At 42.9% G+C, this 21,128-nt stretch overlaps 1 protein-coding gene across 3 annotated transcripts in view; it reads right to left on the reverse strand.

Moving 5' to 3' along the window:
• Nucleotides 1-21,128, reverse strand: part of Ankrd12 (ankyrin repeat domain 12) — a 61,864-nt gene that overhangs the window by 5,475 nt on the left and 35,261 nt on the right. For all 3 annotated transcript variants that reach the window (XM_051190888.1, XM_051190887.1, XM_051190889.1), the window contains 4 exons: nucleotides 10,085-14,688; nucleotides 6,346-6,444; nucleotides 3,129-3,272; nucleotides 798-893 (listed from right to left, as the gene is read on the reverse strand). In XM_051190888.1, coding sequence (XP_051046845.1) covers nucleotides 798-893; nucleotides 3,129-3,272; nucleotides 6,346-6,444; nucleotides 10,085-14,688 — 4,943 coding nt within the window. The remainder of the gene's footprint in view (nucleotides 1-797; nucleotides 894-3,128; nucleotides 3,273-6,345; nucleotides 6,445-10,084; nucleotides 14,689-21,128) is intronic.

The following is a 21,128-nucleotide window of genomic DNA, read 5'->3' on the forward strand; positions in this document are numbered from 1 at the left end:
CCTTTGAGTCATCTCTCCAGCCCCAGTGGTCCTTTTCTTAAAGATTTATTTTTAATTATGTGCAGGTGAGTAAAGGCGCCCTCGGAGGCCAGAGGCACCCGATTCCCCTGCAGCTGCAGTTACAGGTGGCCGTGAGTGAGTCAACCGGTGCGGTGTTCTAAGGCCCGCCGCAGACACTGAGCACTCTTGGCCGCCGAGCCTTCTTCTACCCCACTACTCTGGAAAAGTGTCTGAGGTTTCGTTTTCTATTTATCAACTGTGCTTCACAGGGACTATTCATAATAATTAGCCAGTGTTTCTTTCTCTAATTATTTCTCACTATTGGTGATTTCTAAGGACAGGGAAACAGTAATTTAACTAATTAATTTACTGAGTGTGGGTGTTTTGTCTGCATGTGTGTGTACCACATACCTGCCTAGTGCCTGCAGAAGCCAGAAGCCAGAAGAGGCCAATGGGTCCCTGGGAGTTACACATCTTGTGAGCTACTGGGGTGTGCGCGCACGCAAGCATGTGCTGGGAACAGATCCTGGGTCCCCTGAAAGAGCAGGTAAGTGCTCTACCGCTGAGCCATGGCTCCAGTCCCGAGGAAAGCATCCACTTAACCTGCTTTATAGGGAAGCTTGGCAAGCACTTGAGTCAATCTCTAGCACCATGCAGAACCAGCATGGCGGTGCATGCCTGTAATCGGGACTCAGGAGGAGGCAGGAGGGGCTGAACTCCCGAGTTCAAAGCTGGGAGACTTGAGAACCTGCCTCAGAATGAACAGCAAGTAACAACTGCCATGTAGACACACTCACCTTTAGTTTGTCAAACTTATCATCCACGTCTTGTAACCAGGACATGAATTGTCTTGCATTAAATCGATCTCTCACAGAAGTTTTACTGTCATCAGACTAAAAAAAGAACGTTACATGTAGTAAAACACTTTCTAAGAAAACCCAGAATATCCCATTTATTATGTGTGCTTCAGTTTTATTGATAGTAATGTAAACAGAAAATGTAATGAAGCTGTTACTCCCATATCAAGTGGACAGGGCGCTCACAGAATTCTGGAGACAGTGCTCAGTTATGAAGCAGAGTGCTCCTGCTTTCTCAGACAGGCATGGCACACGGGGTGCTGAGCCTGCCACGTTTGCTAAAGTTTACCACACGGAGACATGGCAATGTGGGAGATGCCTGCCATTAGAGGTACTCTCCCTTCCAGAATCAGGACTGAGACGGCTCAGCGCGTAAAGGCACTTGCTACACAAGACCGATGACATGGGTTTGATCCCCAGGACTGACTCACAAAGGAGAAAAGAAAATGAGAACCAACTTCACGTTTGTCCAAATCCACACCGCCCCCAACACTCCCCCACATGTCCTCTGACCTCCACATTCATGTGTCCTTTGACCTCCACACATACAAACATGCTAGGTGCCCAAATATGCATCATGTACACACACGAAGTAAAAAATTTTCACTATCAGTTTTAGAATTAAGATATATTTAAATTTCAGCTCTGTACCTTTCTGGGTGACTTTGAACTAATTATACATTTTCAGCTTTCTATGGTACAAATTAAAAAGTACCTCTCAAATATACATACATACATACATACATACATACAATGTACACACACGCACATACACACATGCACATACGCACACAGTGCTGTCTGCATATCTGTCTGCAGGGCAAAAGAGGGCACCAGGTCTCATTACAGATGGCTGGGAGCCACCATGTGGTTGTTGGGAATTGAACTCAGGTCCTCTGGAAGAGCAGCCAGTGCTCTTAACCTCTGAGCCTTCTCTCCAGCCCCTCTCAAGTATATTTTAAGAGTTAAAAGAGGTTCAAAGTTCTTATCACAACGTTTGCGCACACACAAAGTACTCAATGTAAGTACCACTCTACAAGTATGGTCAAGGTGACATCTGGATATCGGACAGCTTCACACTCAGCAACTCACATTCTCACCGACTTATTTCCTCCATGGTCTCAGACACAGTTTGGCCACTTTCAATTTTATTGCTTAATATTAAAAGTTTATTGAGAGAAGGGTGAGCTAGAAGAGAGGCCATCTGATAGGTAATCAGTCTGCTATGATGACCTACCTAAAGACATCAGTAAACGGGTTTTCTGGATTCAGTGCTTACAACTGAAAACTGTTAATGGATGAGTATCCCTGTCAAGCGAATACGTTCAGTCCTGGAATTTCATTAAGCTTAAACTTTTAACTTAAAATCTGGTGGTCTGCTTCACTAGTAAAATTTGGGGCAAGGTATAATAAAATTAAAGAAAGTTGGGTAGCTATCTTAGGAAAGTGGAGAGAGTCAGAAGCAGCAATTTCTTTATTTGAATACCTTCCAGAAGATGTCTGTGTCTTCTAGTCTTTAACTATTAGAGATACTGGCTCAGTTTTGCTGCATCTCTGATTTTGACATCATTTTGAGTTTACTGAGGAATTCACTTGCTTTTGAAATCCTGGGATAAGCAAAGTCGCTTGCTGTCAAGCTTATTAACCCCAGTCCAGGCCACAGGACCCATGTGGTAGGACAGGATCAGTTCCTACAAGTTGGCCCTGACCTTCACATACATACTGCGGCATGCAGGTGTGCATACACGTGGCATGTAATCTGGCTTAGCCTCAAATGTGACGCTCCTGCCCAGAGGCCAGCATCCCTAGGCATGCCAGTGTGTGTGTGTGAAGGTCAGCAGACAACTTGCAGGAACTGGTTCCCTACTACCTCATGGGCCCTGCAGTTCAAACTCAGTTGAGACAAAGTCCCTGTGAGCTCATGTATGTGCTCTTATCTTGCTGAAACACCAGGAGTCTGGACATGTGCTACCATGTCTGGCATTACATGGGTTCTGGGATTAGAACTTGGGACCTCGTACTTGCAGGGTAAGCACTTTACCCACCAAGTCATCTTCTTAGCCCTCTCGAGTTCGGGGATGAGGCACCCATGCACTGATGGCTACCTGGTGTTCTAACAACCCACAATACAGAGGGCCAGCTGCTCCAGGAATACTTTTAAGACTTGCATTTCTTCTCTGACTTTAATTCAGCTGTCTTCCATGAAGGCAGACCTTTCAGAACAGGCACGTTATAATTCTTGAAAGCACTCAGTGTCAGCTCGCACTTTACCTGGGAGTCCAAGGGCACATTGTACACTTCCGCGTCCAGTAAGACGGTGCAAGCACTGAACGGCAGCGTTTGATTCGCCAGTGTTCTCGCAGCTCTGTAATGAACCCGCAGAACTTCTTGTTCATTGGATACAATAAGTTTTTCCTAGTTGAACAGAGTAATAAAAATATTCATAGTTATATCTGAAATTAGACGAAGTCACTTAAGCTACACTAAATAATCTTAATCACAGAGTACCATTTTGTTCACAGGAGGCTTGAGAAATTTTAAAATTCCTAGTATTCTAGAAAAATCTTCCCTCTCCAAAACTGGCAGTTTCTTACTTAATTTGGTTTTTAAAGTGTATGGATGGGGCTGGAGAGACACGTCAGCGGTTAAGAGCACCTGGGTTTAGTTCCCAGTACTTAGCTGGAGGAACTATAACTCCAGTCAGGGGATTGAACACCCTCAGATACCAGACATGGATGCTACGCACAGACATACTCGCCAGAAAAGCTCTCACGCACTTTCCATTTCTACACATGGCCATCAACAGAGAGAAATCTCATTATTAGCAGTCACTCTTCTCTGTCGTATCTCCTGGCTTTCAGTAATCTACCTTTTGACCCTATGACTTTACTTGTTTTGAAAATTCAATTATTTGCAAATAAAATCACACACTATGTTCCTTTTGTGGTTCGAGGCCACCCACACTGAAGCGTGTATTAGAAATCTACTTCTTTGCTACTGACAAACCCTGCTCTGCTGCACACGCATACTTCACGTATGCCCTTCATTAGTTGACCATTTGGGTTTGAAGGGTGACAGACTACCCACCCCACTCCAACACATGCTAACTTGGCATGATGATTATTTTGAGCTGAAGTCATTTTAAAGACAACTAGGGCAAGGGTACTCTGAGGAAATAAAACTGCCGAGTGAAAGATGTCCTCTACACAGCAGGAAGAAAGGAATGCTCTTTTTTGGGGGGTGGGGGGTGGGGAGTGGTTCGAGGCAGGGCCTCTGTGTAACGAAGTCCTGGCTGTACTGGAACTCAGCTGTAGACCAGGCTGACCTTGAACTCAAACATCTGCACACCTCTGCCTCCTGGATGCTGGGGTTAAAGGTGTGGACCCCCACTACCTGACTTCTACGGCTGGCTTGCACTCTGATCCTAGGCCAGCTTTCTTTGTTAGACCACAAACAAGGTATTACCACATTTCTCTTTGCTTTCTCAACTTTCTTTATCTAACCTAACATAAAAGCATTAGGGCTTTACCAGCTCTTTGGGTCTTCACTCCCTCATCATAATGTATATGCTTTTTGTTGCTACACCTTATGTCCATAGAACTTTCCCCTTCCACAGAGATCCATCTGCCTGCCTCTGCCTCTGCCCAGAGAGAAATGCTGTAACAGGTCTGAGATAATATTTTGCTTTCCCCAAAGTTACTATTCTTTGGGGTTACTATAAAAAGCTGTTATGAGAATTCATGTTTAAGCTTCTGTTTGTCTTATTTTTTTATGAGACAAACTAGGCACGAAACTGCTGGGTCACAAGTCTGTTAACAGCTGAGGAACAGCCAAACTGTTGGAATAGTAGCTTATAACTGTTTTTGTTTTTTGAGACAGGGTTTCTCTGTATTGTTTTGGAGCCTGTCCTGGAACTCGCTCTGTAGATCAGGATGGCCTTGAACTCACAGAGATCCTCCTGTCTCTGCCTCTCGAGCGCTAGGATTAAAGGGACTAAAGGCGTGCACCACCAATGCCCGGCCTGATAACATTTCTATATCCTAAACAATAATGTATGATGGTTTCAGTTTCTTTATGTGTTGTACTCTATTATGCCATTTATTATGGTTGCTGCCTTGGGCATGTATCCCAGATGCATGTATTCCCTTGTGGCGCCTGCCCTCTCTCTTAGAGGGTTTACTTTTGTGCATGTGATGTCTGCCCTAACGTACTGCACTTGTGTGCCTGCGCTTGCTGAGGCCAGAAGGTGGGGCACCGGGTCTCTTGAACTTGTAGCCACAGGTGACAGTGAGCTGCAATGTAGGCGTTGAACACTAAACCCAGGTCCTCTGCCGGAGCAGGGAGTGCTCTTATCTGCTGAGCCATCTCTCCAGCCATGGAGACAATAGTGTTATTTACAGAAATAAACATACTCCTCTTCAATGACTTAAGTGTCCCTTCTTGCTTCTTTGTGATTACATCAACTCTAGTCACATAAAAACAAGAGTCTGAGAACCGGTTCCAAGTTTCCAGATTGGCCCAAAGTACAAAAAATGGATAAGGGTCTCTGCTATGGAGAACCCACTGTATATTAAATCAAAGACAAATATGTATTTCTGTGAAACATCACAGCTTGTATTCTTGTAGAGACCATAGAACTTTCCCCTTCCACAGAGATCCATCTGCCTGCCTCTGCCTCTGCCATGCTGGGATTAAAGGCATGTACAATGACTTTCATGACTTCTAGGATCCGGGTTAATTTTATGTATGTGCATGTTCTGTATGTTCAGCACATGTGTGCCCGCTGCCTGCGAAGAGGGCTCCAGATCCTCCGGTCATGGCTTAGACAGGTGTGAGCCAATCATGGAGGTTTGCGCCCGCCCGAACCCGCGTCTTCTATAAGAATAGCAAATGGTTGTCTCAACTGCCGAGCCATCCGTCCAGCACCAGGCTGTTCTTTTTTTCTCATGTCAAGACTAACTATGGTGGCGCAGGCCTGTAGTTCCAGTACTGGGAGGCGGAGCCAGGGGATCTCTGAGTTGGAAACCATCCTGGTCTACAGAGTGAGTTGTAGGACAGCCAGGGCTACACAGAAACCCTGCCTCAAAAAAAAAAAAAAAAGCCAAACCAAACAAACACACCACTGGAATCGGGATACTAAGGCATACCAAAAGCATGAATAGACACAGGCCCTAAAGTGGCCGGGGTGCCAAGAAAGCACTAAAACACTTACAATTCTGAATGTCCTATTAGAAACTATTTAATAATGATACATCATAGAGATTTTAGATATAAAAATATACTCCAGCATGAACTGCAATAAGGAAGCAACTATATCCTAAGATAGGTGTAAGTCTCCTTTAATTGGATGAGCACAAGGTGACATAATCACTGCATTTCCCCAATGATGGTATAACAGGCAATATCCACTAATGAAAGGCCATAGGCCGTTTTTACATATTGTAAAAGGTTATTTTTTTGTAAACATTTATATTTGAGGGTACCTTACCCTTTCGATACTATGTTGCAAACGTAGTTTCATTCTTACTACTTCCTGTTGCCGAAAGAGCTCTTTAAGTGGATCTGACAGCGAAGGTGGTGGCGTAATCTAATTAGAAAGCACACACAAACTGTTAAGTGTTTAATGTATAATTAAACTTTTAGTGCGTAACTTAAAACCTGACGTTCCATGAATTAAACAATACAGTTCTGTGATGGTTAATCTTGTCACTTGATTAGACTGAGACTCCTACAAGAGTGATAAGGAATGCTTTCGAGTGTCAAGTAGAAATGCATAGAAATAAGTGCTTAGTTTTCTTCTCTACTGCTGTGATAAAACACTGACTAAATGCAACCTAGGGAGGGAAGGGTGTTTTGGGCTTATATACAGTTCACCATCGAGGGAAGCCAAGGCAGGAAGGAAGGAGCCAGAAGGAGAAACCAATGGAGGCATGCTGCTTAGACTTGCTTAGCTGTTTCTCTTACACAGACAAGACCCATGTGTCTAGGGAGGCTACCATGGAGTAGGCTGGGCCCTCCTCCATCAATTACCAATCTAGAAATGCCCCACAGGCTTGTACACAGCCAGTCTGAGGAGGAGACTCTTCTTCCCAGGTGTGCACACCCGAGAAGCTTCCTGAGACAATTAGGTCATGAGGGCTCTGCCCTAATCAACAGTTTAAGCAAAGCCAAGTTTGTTCAAAACAAAATCTGAATAAAGCACTGGAAGTTGGTGGGGCTGCAGAGAGAGACCCGGCAGGAGGAGGTGGTGTCTCTTTCCTGGCTGCCATGAGGTGGTGAGTCTCTGCCACATGCCCCACTAACATGACACTCTGCCTAGAGCAATGGACTCGGAAAATGCTGAACTGAACCACACACTCTCTGAGGCAAACACCGTCAGCTCATCTGCCACAGTGAGTCTGTCTGATGAAAACCACCGTTACACCACCGAGTGAGGCTTCAGTCAGCTCCAACTGCCTGAAACCTAGTGGGACATTCCATTATGCTTAGATTTTTGATTCTTAGGCCACAGAAAAATTTCAAAGAGCAAATATTAGGACTAAAAAGTTAATAACAGCTCCCAGACAGGAAGAGGTGGAGAAGCCACAGAAACAGAAAAGCCGGCACGAAACAGAAACGTTCCAGGAGACGACAGCAACACTCCCGTTTGGTGAGCAAAGGCTCTTTGTACGACGGTAAGAATAGAACAGAAAAGCCTCGGTGTTAGCCAAGTCTCTCACACAACAGTAGACAATGGTATGTAATGAACTTCATGTATGCGAGATCAGTTCATTCCTAACGGTATTATAATGGACTATGCTTTCTGATTAAATCCAGAGGAAGTTGCCAATTTACTATTAATGTAGACAGGCAAGTCTGGCATGTCTGGCAACAATCGATGACCCTGACTCTTCTCTCGTCTCCTTAAGATATTTGTGTCTTCCTTTTCATATGCTTGTTTATGACTACAACTGGCCCAGTAGGGCAAGGTAAGTTATGACATGTGACAGTTTGTTGCCTCCATTAGGAGGCAGGACATCAAATCCCTATGGTGCCGTTACACTGATCACAAGACACAGGAATTCTGAGGAACCAAACATAAAAGATGGCAATACAAGGTCTCAACAGAACAGCACAGACATCTACAAGGCAACAGCTTATTTGGGGTAGTTGTTCAGGCCTCTAATTGCAAAAATATATCAATTTTTTTATGTCTTGTGAATTGAAAATTCACTAAAATTCATTTAGAAAAATGAGTTTGGTGCTATTGTTTTAAAACTAGCACCTCTTGTAGGTACCCAATTGTCTCAAGGAGCACAGAGGAAGACAGCCCTTCTCCCCCTCCCCCCAGGACCCGGGCTGCTAGAGGAGATCTGGGAGGGTGGTGTGTGAGCATTTTGAGAAGTGGAAGGAGGGTGATCATTAGAAGACAAGCAGGGTCGCTCAGGTAAAACTACACAAGCCACCGCGGTGCAGTAAAGCGCATACTTCATTTGCAAATGCTAAGTGGACATTTGCTTTACCACACAGCTTTGTGTTCCTTCGCTGTGATGATTCCCATTAAAGACAGACATCCATACAACATCCAGTCTCTACCACCTGTCCTTCTAGAGCAGCATTGGAAACAATTCTAATTTAACAGGGTCTTTCTGTACTTCTCCAAGGGAGTACACTTGGATTACATCAGAGTTTAACTTCTAAGTATTTCTAGGTAGCTTACAAAGTTTTAACATAACACTTTCTTTATGTTATAGTCTGAGCCTACATAATTTTGATGAAAATGTTTTACCTTTTAAGAGGAAATAAAAGTTGGGCAACAAGCCAAAACTTATTACATGAATTTTTAATTATTAACAATGGATTTTTCTGAAAGACTGTTCAATAACGAATTTACTGCTCATTAGTCTACTACTATTGCTATTTAACCCTGATCTGCTAAGATTTTAAATGCACCAGCATCACGTCTCTGATAATGTTAAGTAAAGAAAGGATCTGTTCTCATCCATTTAAAAGGTACCAGATTCAAACAGAGCATGGAAAGACATGCGGCCAGCAGTACCTGCGTCAGGGGACCCCAGTGCAGCCTTCGTGTACACCGGGGTCAGGTCTAGCAACATGTGCGACAGCATTGAACACTGGCTGTCATCAAGCTGGGCTGACGAGACATGGTAACTATGGCAGCAACTTGGAATGTCCATCCTGTTCATCTCTGATGTCTGCTTCCTAGCACGATGCTTAGCACACACTTACTATTCGTATATGTAATAATAAGTATCTGAATATGCAATATTCATGTGTCTGAGTATCTAAGGTGGTAATGAAGGCACCACAAAACAGTGGCAATACAGAAACTGGGAAGAGAAGGGAGGCAATCAACACAATCAGTGAAAAATCAGCCAATAAGGCAGGGGAACCAGAAGAATAAACACGCGCCTAAGCCCACGACGGAGAACTTAGTAAGAACAAGGTGGCTATGAAGTCAAATCAGCCCGAACACATCAAAAGTAGCTCAGTGGTGAGCCGGCTATGTCCCAATGGCACGAGAATAAAGAGGAGCTGGAGCTGGAGAACTGCACAATCATGGAAGTGAAGGTGACTGGTGTGAGGCTGATGAGCTGGGAAGGTCAAGGGAGACCTCTTTCTGTAAGACAGAGATAACCCACATATATTCTGAATGGGAAACATACACCCATCGAGAAAGGAGACTGGAAAAAAATACTAGTGACAAGTATTTAATAGAGGAAGGTTCTAGAGAGGATGAAATAATGGGATCAAGTCCATGTAGAGGCATTCGTCTTCAAAGAAATCAAATCCTGTCTCCTTTGAAGCAAAAGGAGAAGCAGGTAAGGAAAAGCAACACATGGCACCAGATAAGGAAGCTACTTTGTGACATGCGGTCACTCATGGTAGACATGAAAGTAAGTATACCAGACTTCAAAGAGTCAGTAGAAAAAAGAAGTAAAATAGCTTAAAATAACTATATTTTGATTACATACTGAAGTAATACATTAGATATACTGACTTAACATTTGTAAAATTCATCTACCAGGGTTTTGTTTTTTTTTACTTCTAAAATATTAACTACTAGAAAACTTGAAATTATGTATGCAGCTTGCACATGCACAATCCCCCCCAACCCCAGTACTAAAGACTGAAACCAAGGCCTTCTGTGTGTGAGGCAAGGACACTACCACTGAGCTACACCCACAGGAGTGTTGCAGATGTCCATCAAGTGTCAATTTACTTACTGTAGGGATACAAATCTTGCTTAAGGGGTTTCCATCCAGGAGGTATGATCCATTAAATGTTACATATTCATCATAATACTGAGGAGCTTGAGGAATAACGCTACATAGTAACTTGCGCTTTTCTTCAATTTTCTTCCTGATGTGTAAATATTCAAAATATGGATTTGCTCTCTCAGAGCTGTACGGCTCGATCTCATCTAGTTTCAGAGAATCTACGACAGCTGCAAGGGACTGCTGAGTCCTCTCCTTTGCCTGCAGTAAAGAGGGGCTCACTTGCACAGGCTGAGGGACCCGACACACTTTCCTCTTCCGGGGATGGTGAATCTGAGGGTCGTCTTCTTCGGTGAGCCTTATCCTTCCCCTGGGGGAGCAGTCACTGTCTTTTTCTGGCAAGAGTGTACAGCCAGGAAGAATCTGCTTGCTCTGATTGACCACTGGGCTCGCTTTGTTTCTAGTCAGTCTTTGGGGGATCTGGTTTTCAGTTTTATCATCCTCAGCACTTTCTTCTAACTCTCCTTTAGTGAGCTGGTCGTATCTATGCATCTCTGGCTGGGCTGGCAGCTGTGAGTGGCTCTCCACACTTGACGAAGGGCTCCGCTCTGACTCCTCGTCTTCAACGGGAAGCAAGTACTTTTCACTCCCAGGACCTTGCTTTGCAGGGTCCTGCTCACTTAGGCTTCCTTTGGGCATCCCTGCATCCATTCCGTACAAATCAGAGTCACATTTACTCAGCTGAGTCAAGACCAAACCCTGCAGTTTGTTTTCTTTCCCATGTGAGATAACTTGAGTATCATCTACGCTCTTGTCGACCTCATGGCTACTGGAAGACTTGTAAGTGAGTTTGCTAAAGGCATACTGTGTATTGACCTGAGAAGCAGCATCGCTTCCACTGAAGTCTTTTCCTGACGGCAACACAAGCAAAGCGCTCGCCTTCTCAAAGCTTGGGAGTGGGTCTTGAATAGTGCTTTCAGAGTAAACTGGTACAAAAGAATTCGCCTTCTGAATATCCGCTAAGACAAACGTACTTTCCATACCCTTTGTAAAGTTATTATCGCTATCTAAAACAGAACTAATCACATGAGCTGCATTTCTCTGGGGCAAAATACCTGGCTCTTGATTGGCACCATATGACGAAGACACAGATTTAGAGGCAGACTCAGCATCTGAATGTGCCTGGTTGGAAAAAGAGCAGGGCTGCGGTGAGGACAGCAAAGATGCTGGATCCTGAGCACACGAGTTTCCTGGCATTTCCGTCTGCTGTGAGGATAAGCAGTCAGTACTTTGTTCTCTTAACATTTTGTTTTCTGAATTACAGAAACTCTGAGCAGAGGAATCTTGATCAGATGCATTAGGATCTGGGCAGATAAAGTCATTGGTGTTTAAAGACTCCAGTTTATCAACAGGCGTCTCCCATGATTTGTTCTGGATCACTCCAACCTGATTAGAAGGTTCCAAGTGCATCGGACTGTCCATTGAAGTGCCTGCAAGGCTGTCACTCTTGCTTACATTTGTATCAGATGAGATGTACCTGCTGTTTACAGACCTAGCTGGAGAGCCTGTCAAGTTGGAGTGGAAGTCGGACACTTCAGGTCTGGGAGAAGGACAGGTTTCTCGGGGTACAGCTAAGCTGCCTTGGGTACTTTCTTCTGGTATCTGGAAATGTTTTGTGGGTTCACAAATGACTGAGGGCATGCTACATCTCCTGATTTCTACAGCAGGCCGCACCTCATTAGGAATTAGTTTAGCATCTTCCACAGAAGACGACCTGAGATGGCACACGGGAACTCTGCTTGTGCCTGGTGGTTTAAGTCGCTCCGGCAGGTCAGCAAGGCTCTCCAGCTCCCTCTCATACAGGGCTGGAGATTTGGCATTTGGCAGAAAAGGTGACTGGGAAAATGACAACTGAGACTCTGAGCCCTCCAGCATAAAGTCAGAGTCGTATTCAACAAGAGGCCGGGGGGTTGTGACTGTGTGGCAAGAGTCTTCCGAACTAGCAACAGAGATCATGGACACAGACCTGGAGCTCAGGCCCAGCCTCTCACTTTCCGGCCTAGGAGAGCGGTTCGAGCTGTTCTCTGGAACAAAGGATGACTTCCCGAAACTCAGGACATTCTTGGTGTCAACAGACTGTGATCTATTGCTTCCAACATCTTTAGGTTGTTTCTCCTTGTTATAAACATCAGTCAATTCTGAACTTCTTGACCTGGTAAATTCTTTATTTTTGGATTCAGAGGGTGGATGCTTTGTTTTCTCTTTATCTTTTACTTTCAGCTCTAAACAAGTACGGTTTCTTAATCGTTCCTTTTCTTTTTGTTTAATTTTTTCCTTATGTTTTTTGTGCCACTGTTCTATTTCTAGGTCCTTAAGGCTGAGCATCCGTTCAAAGCTTGTCTGCATTAAGTCGTCATTGACTAAGCGTTTCTCTTTAGGGCGAGTGTCTTTTGATGCTGGTGATGATTTAGGTTTCAGCTTATCTGTCTCAGATTTTAGTCTGATTAGAGTGTTCAGTTGGATTTTATCTTTACGTTTGTCTCGTTCTTTGTATCTGTCTATATCCTTTTTATCTTTCTCTTTGCCATCTGGAGTTTTCAAAGGTTCATCCCTTGCTTTTTCTTTAAGGGAAATAGTTTTCTCGTGCTGGATTTTATTGCTACTGTCTCCTATACTTGACCTTTTCTCTTCTTGTAAATGTCTGGAGTTGGTTATATTTATACTTTCTTTATCTCTGAATTTTTCCTTCTTTTCTCCTTCCCTGTCTTTATTTCTGGCCTTTTCTGATTTAGTATACTCACTATTATCAGACTTTTTTTTCTCCAAGTGCTTTTCTTTGCTTTCTGCTAAACATCTCTCTCTTTCGGGCCTTTCTCTGTCATGTTTTCTATCCATTCTCTCTCTGCTCCTCTCTCTGTCATCACTTTTCTTAGTTGCGTTTTTCATCTTCTCCGCCTCTTTCTGACACAGCCTGTCCTTTCCTTTTGCCCTGTCGACACAGTCACTCGAGTCCCATTTCTCTTTCTCTGACTTATGCTCATGCCTCATCTTCTTTTCTTTTTCTGAAAATTTTCTTTCGGCCTTGTCAACCTCTTTCTCCTTAGTTTGAAACCTCCTCTCAGGTTTCCCCCTTTCTTTTGTGTGCTTTTCTTGTTTTTCAATATCCATTTCCTTTTCCGCTGAGGGTGGCCCGGCAGACTCCTGGCTGCCGCTGAGGCCCGAGGAGCGACACTCTGCTTCCTTGTCTGTGGACACACTGTCCCTCCCCTCTCTCAGCCTCTCTTCCCTGAGGGGCCTCTCAGTCTCCTTTCTACTCTTCTCCCGTTCTTCCTTAGAGCCCCTCTCTTTTGAGACGTGCTTTTCCTTAGTTGATTTGTCCTCTTTCATGCTTTTGTCCAGTTTTGATTTTTTTTCTGTTAGGGACTCGTGTTCCATATTTAAAAAGAGATCTTCAGTTTCATCGCTTTTAAAAAAATTCTCTTTCCAAAACTCCCTGTCAAACTCGATGCTCCTCTGCAGCCCTCCCGCATCACCCTTATTCTTGTGCTTTTCCTTGTCCCCGTCAGCCTCTTTTCTGGGCTTTTCTTTCTCCCTCTCTTTATGTTTCAGTTTGTGTTTTTTCAGGGTCTTGCCCTCCTTATCCATCTTTTTCAGCGTGCATTCGGAGTTTTCAAATGTCGGATTGTGATCCTCATCTTTTATTTTGGCATTTGATTTCTCACCAAATTCTAGGTGGAAATCTTTCTGATGTTTGTTTTTTTCCCTATGCTTATAGGACTTTACACTGGAACTTTCTGGCAAGAATTCAGGTTCTGTACTATCGTACCGAGCAAGATCGGGTTGTAGGGACATCTCAGAGCTTCCTGGAGATATACATGCTTTCGCATGTTCTTGCTTCAGTGGTGTGGACTGTTTCTCACTTAATCCACAGCAATGTTTGGGAGATTTGCCAGTGGAAATATGGAATAAGTGTAATGAGGTATCATCTTTTGGGCTAAAAGATTTCCTAAAACTGCCCTCCTCTCTGGCTTTCTCGGAACAATCCAGTGCAGTATTAACTGTCACGTTTGTTATTCTGGTGTTTTCTTTCCCCTCTTTCTCTTGTTTCAGCTCCTGGTTCTCTTTGTTTTTATTCTGGTTTTTTAATTTCCTTTTCACTTTGCCTTTCTGTTTATACTCGTATTCTCTTCTGGCTTGTGTATCGGAATTTGATGTTTCGGGGACAGAACATGCAGTAGAAGTCCTTTTGCTGCCCTGAAGAAGGTCTTCATCAGAACTGTCAGTGCTGGAGTACAGAACCCTCGAAGGCTTCTGCTTCTTAGCTTTAAATGATTTAGAATAGAAGGCTTTCTCCTGCTTTGCAAATAAACCGCTCTTTTCTGCTTCCGGATCACTGTCTTTTCGTTGTTCTTTCCTAAGAATATGCCTGTCGTCAATCATCTGACTTATCTCTTCTTCGTCATCATCTTTGAATTCGTACTCATCCAGAGCAGATGGGAGAGGGGCTTTACTTGGGAGAACTTTACTTTCACAGATGAAAGGATCTTTCTCTGGTTCTGAGTCAATATTCTCATCAACACTAGAAGGATTTACAGAATGAGCCTCTTCTGAATCTAGAACAAGAAAAGAAAAATATACTTATATTATATATGCATCAGACAATTCTGGTAAAATCAGTTTACACATGCAAGCAAGGCCAAGAAACATGTAAGAGGTCTATCACAGTTTTGTAGACCAGCTTTATAGAGGGCCTTTTTAATGATGAGATTCTTGACTCTCTCTAAAAGCACATGTTAAACACAGTACATTTATTAAAATGTATGATGTGAACATGCACACACAGAGGGAGAGCTTACAGCAGAGGCACCTGGATTCAGAGAAACATCCACTGTAAAAAAAGTTACAAAAATTCTCTATATATGAACATTATTGTGCTGGTAAGAGAATGGCGTAGGTAAGGTCAGCACACCAATTACAGCTGCAAACTGCCACGCACAGCTGTACATGGGCCCTGGGTGCAGCAAGCACCCATTATGATTACTGTAATAAGCTTATTACACTTAATATGTAAACGTTTAATATAATCCCTTTACTGGACGAGCATGCAGGTGCTTTCAGCTACTCAACAGTACAGATGAACTGTACACGCTATTCTTTATTCTTAGGAAACACAGTACGTCAATATGAGAGTAGAGAAAAAGATAGGGACACACACCAAAATGGTATCTGTAAGAAACTGTGGTTGGATGAACATGGCTTCTTAAAACCTTTTCTTTTTTAAAAAATATTTTCAGGTCTCGAGCAGAGCAAGCGACATCATTGTCACTAGAGTCATGCTCACAGAGAGCCACGCTCACCACAGAGTCATGGTCAGCTCGTAACATGCAGAGTGGCGGTGCTGTGTATGAGCGCTCATGAGCTTATTTTTCATGTATGTTAGTTACCTCTTTCTTTTTAATGTCAGATATGATATAAGTTCTTTTGGTCCTGTGCATATTATAGTAATATTAATGTTTCATATATGATTAGAATAAATGATCTTATTCATGCTTGGAATACATGCACTTGTGGATTTACACACACATACACACACACACACACACACACACACACACACACACACACACACACAGAACACTTAAGAAATACAAGGTCAGCAGGGTGGTGGTGGTGGTGGCGGCGGCCTTAATCCCAGTACTCGGGAGGCAGAGGCAGGTGGATCTCTGTGAGTTTGAAGTCAGCCTGGTCTACAGAGCTAGTTCCAGGACAAGCTCCAAAGCTACACAGAGAAACCCTGTCTCAAAGAACAAAAAACAAATCAAAACAAAAAAAAAAAAAAAATCAAAACCAAAAAACAAACAAAAAAGCCAAAAGGTGTGCCATTTTTGATCCTGATTCACAAACTGAAGGGAATACTTTACAATGTAAAACATGTCGTTTCCTCATATTTTTAACATGCATATTATTTTGGAAAAAAAAACTATAAATTCCAACATAAAGAATTTAGCCTGATATTAACTAGTATCCATATGCTAATGACATATCTCTGAGAATTTACCTGGTACTGGGGCTCTGAGTCACACATCTATCAGGAATATTCCACTCATATTTTTTGGTGTTATCTGTGGTCCTCAGCCAAGACCACAAGAGCACAAATGTTGTAAAGGCAACCAAGTACTTTATAATTTGATTTAAGCCCACATGGTGAGAAAGAGTTCACCCAACACCGGTAAAGCAGCTAAGAACCAGAGACAGACAGATCATGGGCCTAAGGGAAGACCTGCTACTACAATTCTGCCAATAGCCATAGATCAGTGCCTAATGCAACCTTTGTCAGAGAAACTTCTCTGGATTCAGAGACCCACGCGTAAGCGCTGTGCAGAGTGGGCAACTCACAGCTCTTAGTACTAAATGGGACGTCTTCATCAAACCCGTTCCCTCGAGGATCTATGCGCAAGAAGCAGCAGAAAGACCTTACGAGTCAAGGGAATCGGATGACACAAACAAACTCTTCCAGAGACAACAGGACTGGGCATATATGAGCTCACAGGGGGGACTGTGGCTGCATGCACAGGGTCTGCACAGGTTCAAGCCACACAGGGTACCACCTCTAACCAAGAAGCTATTTGTCACTGAAACCCTCTGGCAAAAGGAAAACCAGTTCTCTCCAACAGCATCAAGGGTACATCAACCACAGTGCAGGACAGCATGCCCAGCCAGGCCAGCCAGGGATAGCTGGGACCACAAAGAGGGACCACGCTTGGTCATGTAGTTGTTCCTGTGGCCTTTCTGTTTTGTTTTGGAAGTTTTACCTTACTGGTTGTTTTTGTTGTTGTTTTGTTTTTAAGCGGGGAGAACATGAAGTTGGGTTGGTAGGGAAGTGGGAAGACTTATCAAAAGAAACTCTATGAAAAAAATGTGGATTTTTGTTTGTTTTTTGAGACAGGGTTTCTCGGTGTAGCTTTGGTTGTCCTGGAATGCGCTCTGTAGACCAAGATGGTCTTGAACTTACAGAGATCTGCCTGTCTCTGCCTCCTAAGTGCTGGGATTAAAGGTGTGCACCACCACTGCCCAGAAGCATGTTTTTTTTTTTTTTCCCCCCCTTTGGTAAGTGAAAACATTTTAAATAAAAATGTTTAAATGTCATTGGTTACCAATTGGATACTAAATTGTTTTGCCATTTTGTTTCAAAGTTTTTAATGTTTAGAGTTTCCTCAATCATCAAACTTGTATTTAAAATAGATTTTATGAAATTGTTTCTGACAAAATAATACTTGCAAAGTTTTTTCACTCAGCTTATTTCCAACGTATCATTTAGGAAAACAAATATTCAAATGACAAATACTTTATTAAAAATGCTATTACACCTTTCTTGTTCATGAAACAAAACCTGCATTTTATTTTTACCTAATATTCATAAATGCATTTGAGAGTTGTCCTTGCACATCTAAAGGTAATCTGAGTGCAAACTGAGAACAAGATGGAGACATTTACAGAATGGGTAAGTGTTATCCAAGTTCTCTACTAGCCTTGGGCCTGTCTACTGAGCTGACCATAAACTGCATCTTTTCTTTTACTTTGGTCTTTCAAGACAGGGTTTGTACAGCTGTCTGTCCTGGAACACAGGCTGCAAACCAGGCTGGCCTTGAACTGCCTGTGTCTGTCTCCTAAGATTAAAGGCGTGTGCCACCACAACCGACTGCACGCTTTCTTCAATGCTATAAAAAAGGTCAAGCAACCAGAGCGGAGGTAACATAGTAAGAGATGAAGGTATATCCTTCCTCAAAAATCTAATATAACAACAATAAACAAAATATAAAGTAAAACAAGCTAAACGGTTTTATTGTGATGCTTTTGAATCAATATATTTGAATCATATATTGTAGGAATAACGACTCTGTACTTAAATCCTTTCCCTTCCACAACCACTGGCTTGGAGGCAGCATTCTCCGTCTCTGGTGTAGCCCTCTTACAGCAGGTAGGGAGATGGCTCCATGTAAAGGTGGCTGCTACTCAAGCCTGACAATTGGTACTTAACCCCCGGAACCCATGACTGAGCAAGAGGAGCGATTCCCAGACTTTGTCCTCTGACCTCTACAGATCTGCTGGCACATATGTCCACATTCATACACATGATATTAATTGTATTAAAAATCCCTATGAGCCCTTTGCAACCCTCACATCTTCAAGTTTCCATTTCAACATTCAAGGTTTGGTCAGCAGGCTATGCTTAAATCCATGCTTTCTCTAGTCCCAGGGTCATGCCTAGACCAAGCTACATTATGGTCAGAATTACAGACTACAATGCGTATCTTCTCATCTCAGGGTTCCCCAAGGAGTGGAAAAAAAATTCTTTCCACAGTCTTGAGACATCATCTCATTCCCACAATTCCTAGCGACCTTCTTATGAGGGACAAGCAAGCAGAACCATTGAAAAGTGGCTCACAACTCCACATGAATGAACAAACAAGGGTGCTTTTTTGATTTCAGTGTATTCTCTCAAGTGTCATCTTTCATTCTTTGCTATTATCTATTGGCCAAACTTGTAGCATGAATAATAAAAACCCATTGGGGTTCAAGCTGAAGATCAGAAAAGCAAAGCAGCCAAGCACTAGAGAGTTCTCGCCTCTCCCTAGGCTGGCGCAACGCTGTCCTCAGGGTGACTGCAGACGGAACACCGTGCACTCTGTCTCCACCCTCCTTATAACCCTCTTGTGCTGGGATTAATGGTGTGCCGCCCACTACTGCCTGGCCTGGACAGGTGACCAGTGTGGCTAGCTTTGCACTCTGATCTTCTCAAGCAAGTCTTATTTGTTAGATCATAAACAAAATCATAAACACATACTAGCATGCTATTTTCTTTTCCTACAATGTCCACCATACTCATGCACTTCCTCGTTATTTCCCATAAGCTTATTACTAGGAGGCATTGTAGTTCATGATTAAGTGCAGAATCAAGATTTATATATAAGAAGGTGTGTGTGCGCGTAGTGTGTGTACACATAGACAAGCATATTAGAGTAATATGCTGGGAGAAGAGGTTGCTTGTCCTCACAATATACGTGTATCAGGGTTCACTTTGTATGTTTACTGGAGTGGTCTGGAAAGTGATGTTAACTCCCAGTTACCCCTTAACATGTGCTGGTCGCCTTTTCTAAAAGTGTATTTTAAACACCGGTTATCTATGATGGGAACTGTCCATTTTCAAGAAAGGCAAGGGGTGGATGGAGTGGTATCCATCCTACAACATCTCTAACATACTCTGTGTATTCTAATGAATCCTTAAGAATATCCCCACACAGTATGTAACTTCCTATAAACACACAAAAACCATGTATCAGGCAGGGCTGGAGAGATGGCACAGCAGTTACCAGAGGACCCAGGTTAATTTCCTAGCACCTACATGGCAGCTCCCAACCACCTGTTACCTGCACTGCTGGCGTTAGCACTCTTCCAGTCTCCTTGAGCACTTGGATGAACTTGGTGCACATACAGACAATCAGGTATGCACACATAACACACCAATAAAAATGTTTAAAAGCTAAAACGTAAGTAAAATGTTTAAGGATGTTTTATATGTTTATAAGACATTTATAACAGTTATTTGTATATTGTTGTCTATAATAATATACTATTATAAGAACATTTATAATAGAATTTGTGCTTAGCATGTAGATGATTAATACTGAATAAATGTACAAACTCTAAATTTTAGAACTGCATCAAAACATAAAAAAGATAAATGGCAGGAGCTGGGTAGAAGTTAAAGTCACTTGCCAGTATCGTGGACAAGTAAGGATGGGAAAAACAGGCTGATGGATGTCTATTCAGGGAGAAATCACAACAGAGACAGATGACCGCCAGCAGGTTCCCGTCCCACGGATGCCTCCGGGTGCTCTCTCTTTCAGACCAGGAAGCAAGAGAGAGCCTCTGGGGTTCTCCCAGGTCACGTCCGCACCCGTCCCCACCCCCAATGGACGTGGGCAGCACAAAAGGCGTTGTGCGGGCGAAGTAGATATCTCACTACGGCTGCCAAGAAGGCTAATATAAGTTTAAGCCATGATGAAAGGGGAAAAACTAATTATCTTAAGTTGCCCTCTGACCTCCGTAAGCATGCCATGATTCATGCCGGCCTCATCTCAGTAAATAAATGTTACGGTAAACTGTGGAGGTACTTTTGAAAATTATGGACAAAGGGTTGTAGAGATAGCTCACTGGTTTAAATGCAGTGGCTGGTCTTCCAGAAAACCCACGTTCAATTCCCAGCACCACACGGTGCCGCACACTGCCTGCAGTTGCAGCTCCCGATGATATGGTCTCCCCTTCTGGCCTCCACTGGTACTAAACACACATATGGCACAGACAGGTGTGCAGGCAAAACATCCAAGCACACAAAACACTACATTGTAAAAAGGAAGGTTTGGGCCAAATAAACATGTAAGTGATTTTATTTAATGTGGAAAGTTTACTGGGCTAAGGGAAGGAGATAGAAACAGCAGAAGACATGAAAATGCTTTTAATGCTAAACAGAGAATTAAGGCACAAACTAGAGATTTATTCTCAAAGTCCAACATTCACCTCGCACATGAGAAAAAAATTTTAAATTGGAAAAAAAAACCCACGTTAAAGCCAATGTTATTTCCTGCTTAATTCTAACTAAAACCCTCTTGGAAAATCTCTTTCAACACTGAAATCACTGTATAGAGGAAAGTAGAGAAATTTTGAATTTGAGATAAATTTTTAAAATGTAACTGAAATCATGAAGATACAGTAAAACAGACTGGGAAATGCAAAGGCACAGGTAACCTGCAAATCTATACTGTGAGCTAGGGAATGCATGAGAATGTACTTAAAAAATAATGAGCAGCTGCTGGGCACTGGTACCACACGCCTTTAATCCCAGCACTCTAGAGCGAGTTCCAGGACAGGATCCAAGGCTACGAAACCCTGTCTAAAAAACCAAAAATAAAAAAACACGTCGTGTTCCATGAAGGATGGTTTTGTCTAGATAACTAACTATATGCCAGAGATCAACACTGAAATGTGCCTTATA

The sequence above is a fragment of the Phodopus roborovskii genome, unplaced genomic scaffold (genome assembly GCF_943737965.1).
Source record: "Phodopus roborovskii unplaced genomic scaffold, PHOROB, whole genome shotgun sequence".
Taxonomy (NCBI): domain Eukaryota; kingdom Metazoa; phylum Chordata; class Mammalia; order Rodentia; family Cricetidae; genus Phodopus; species Phodopus roborovskii.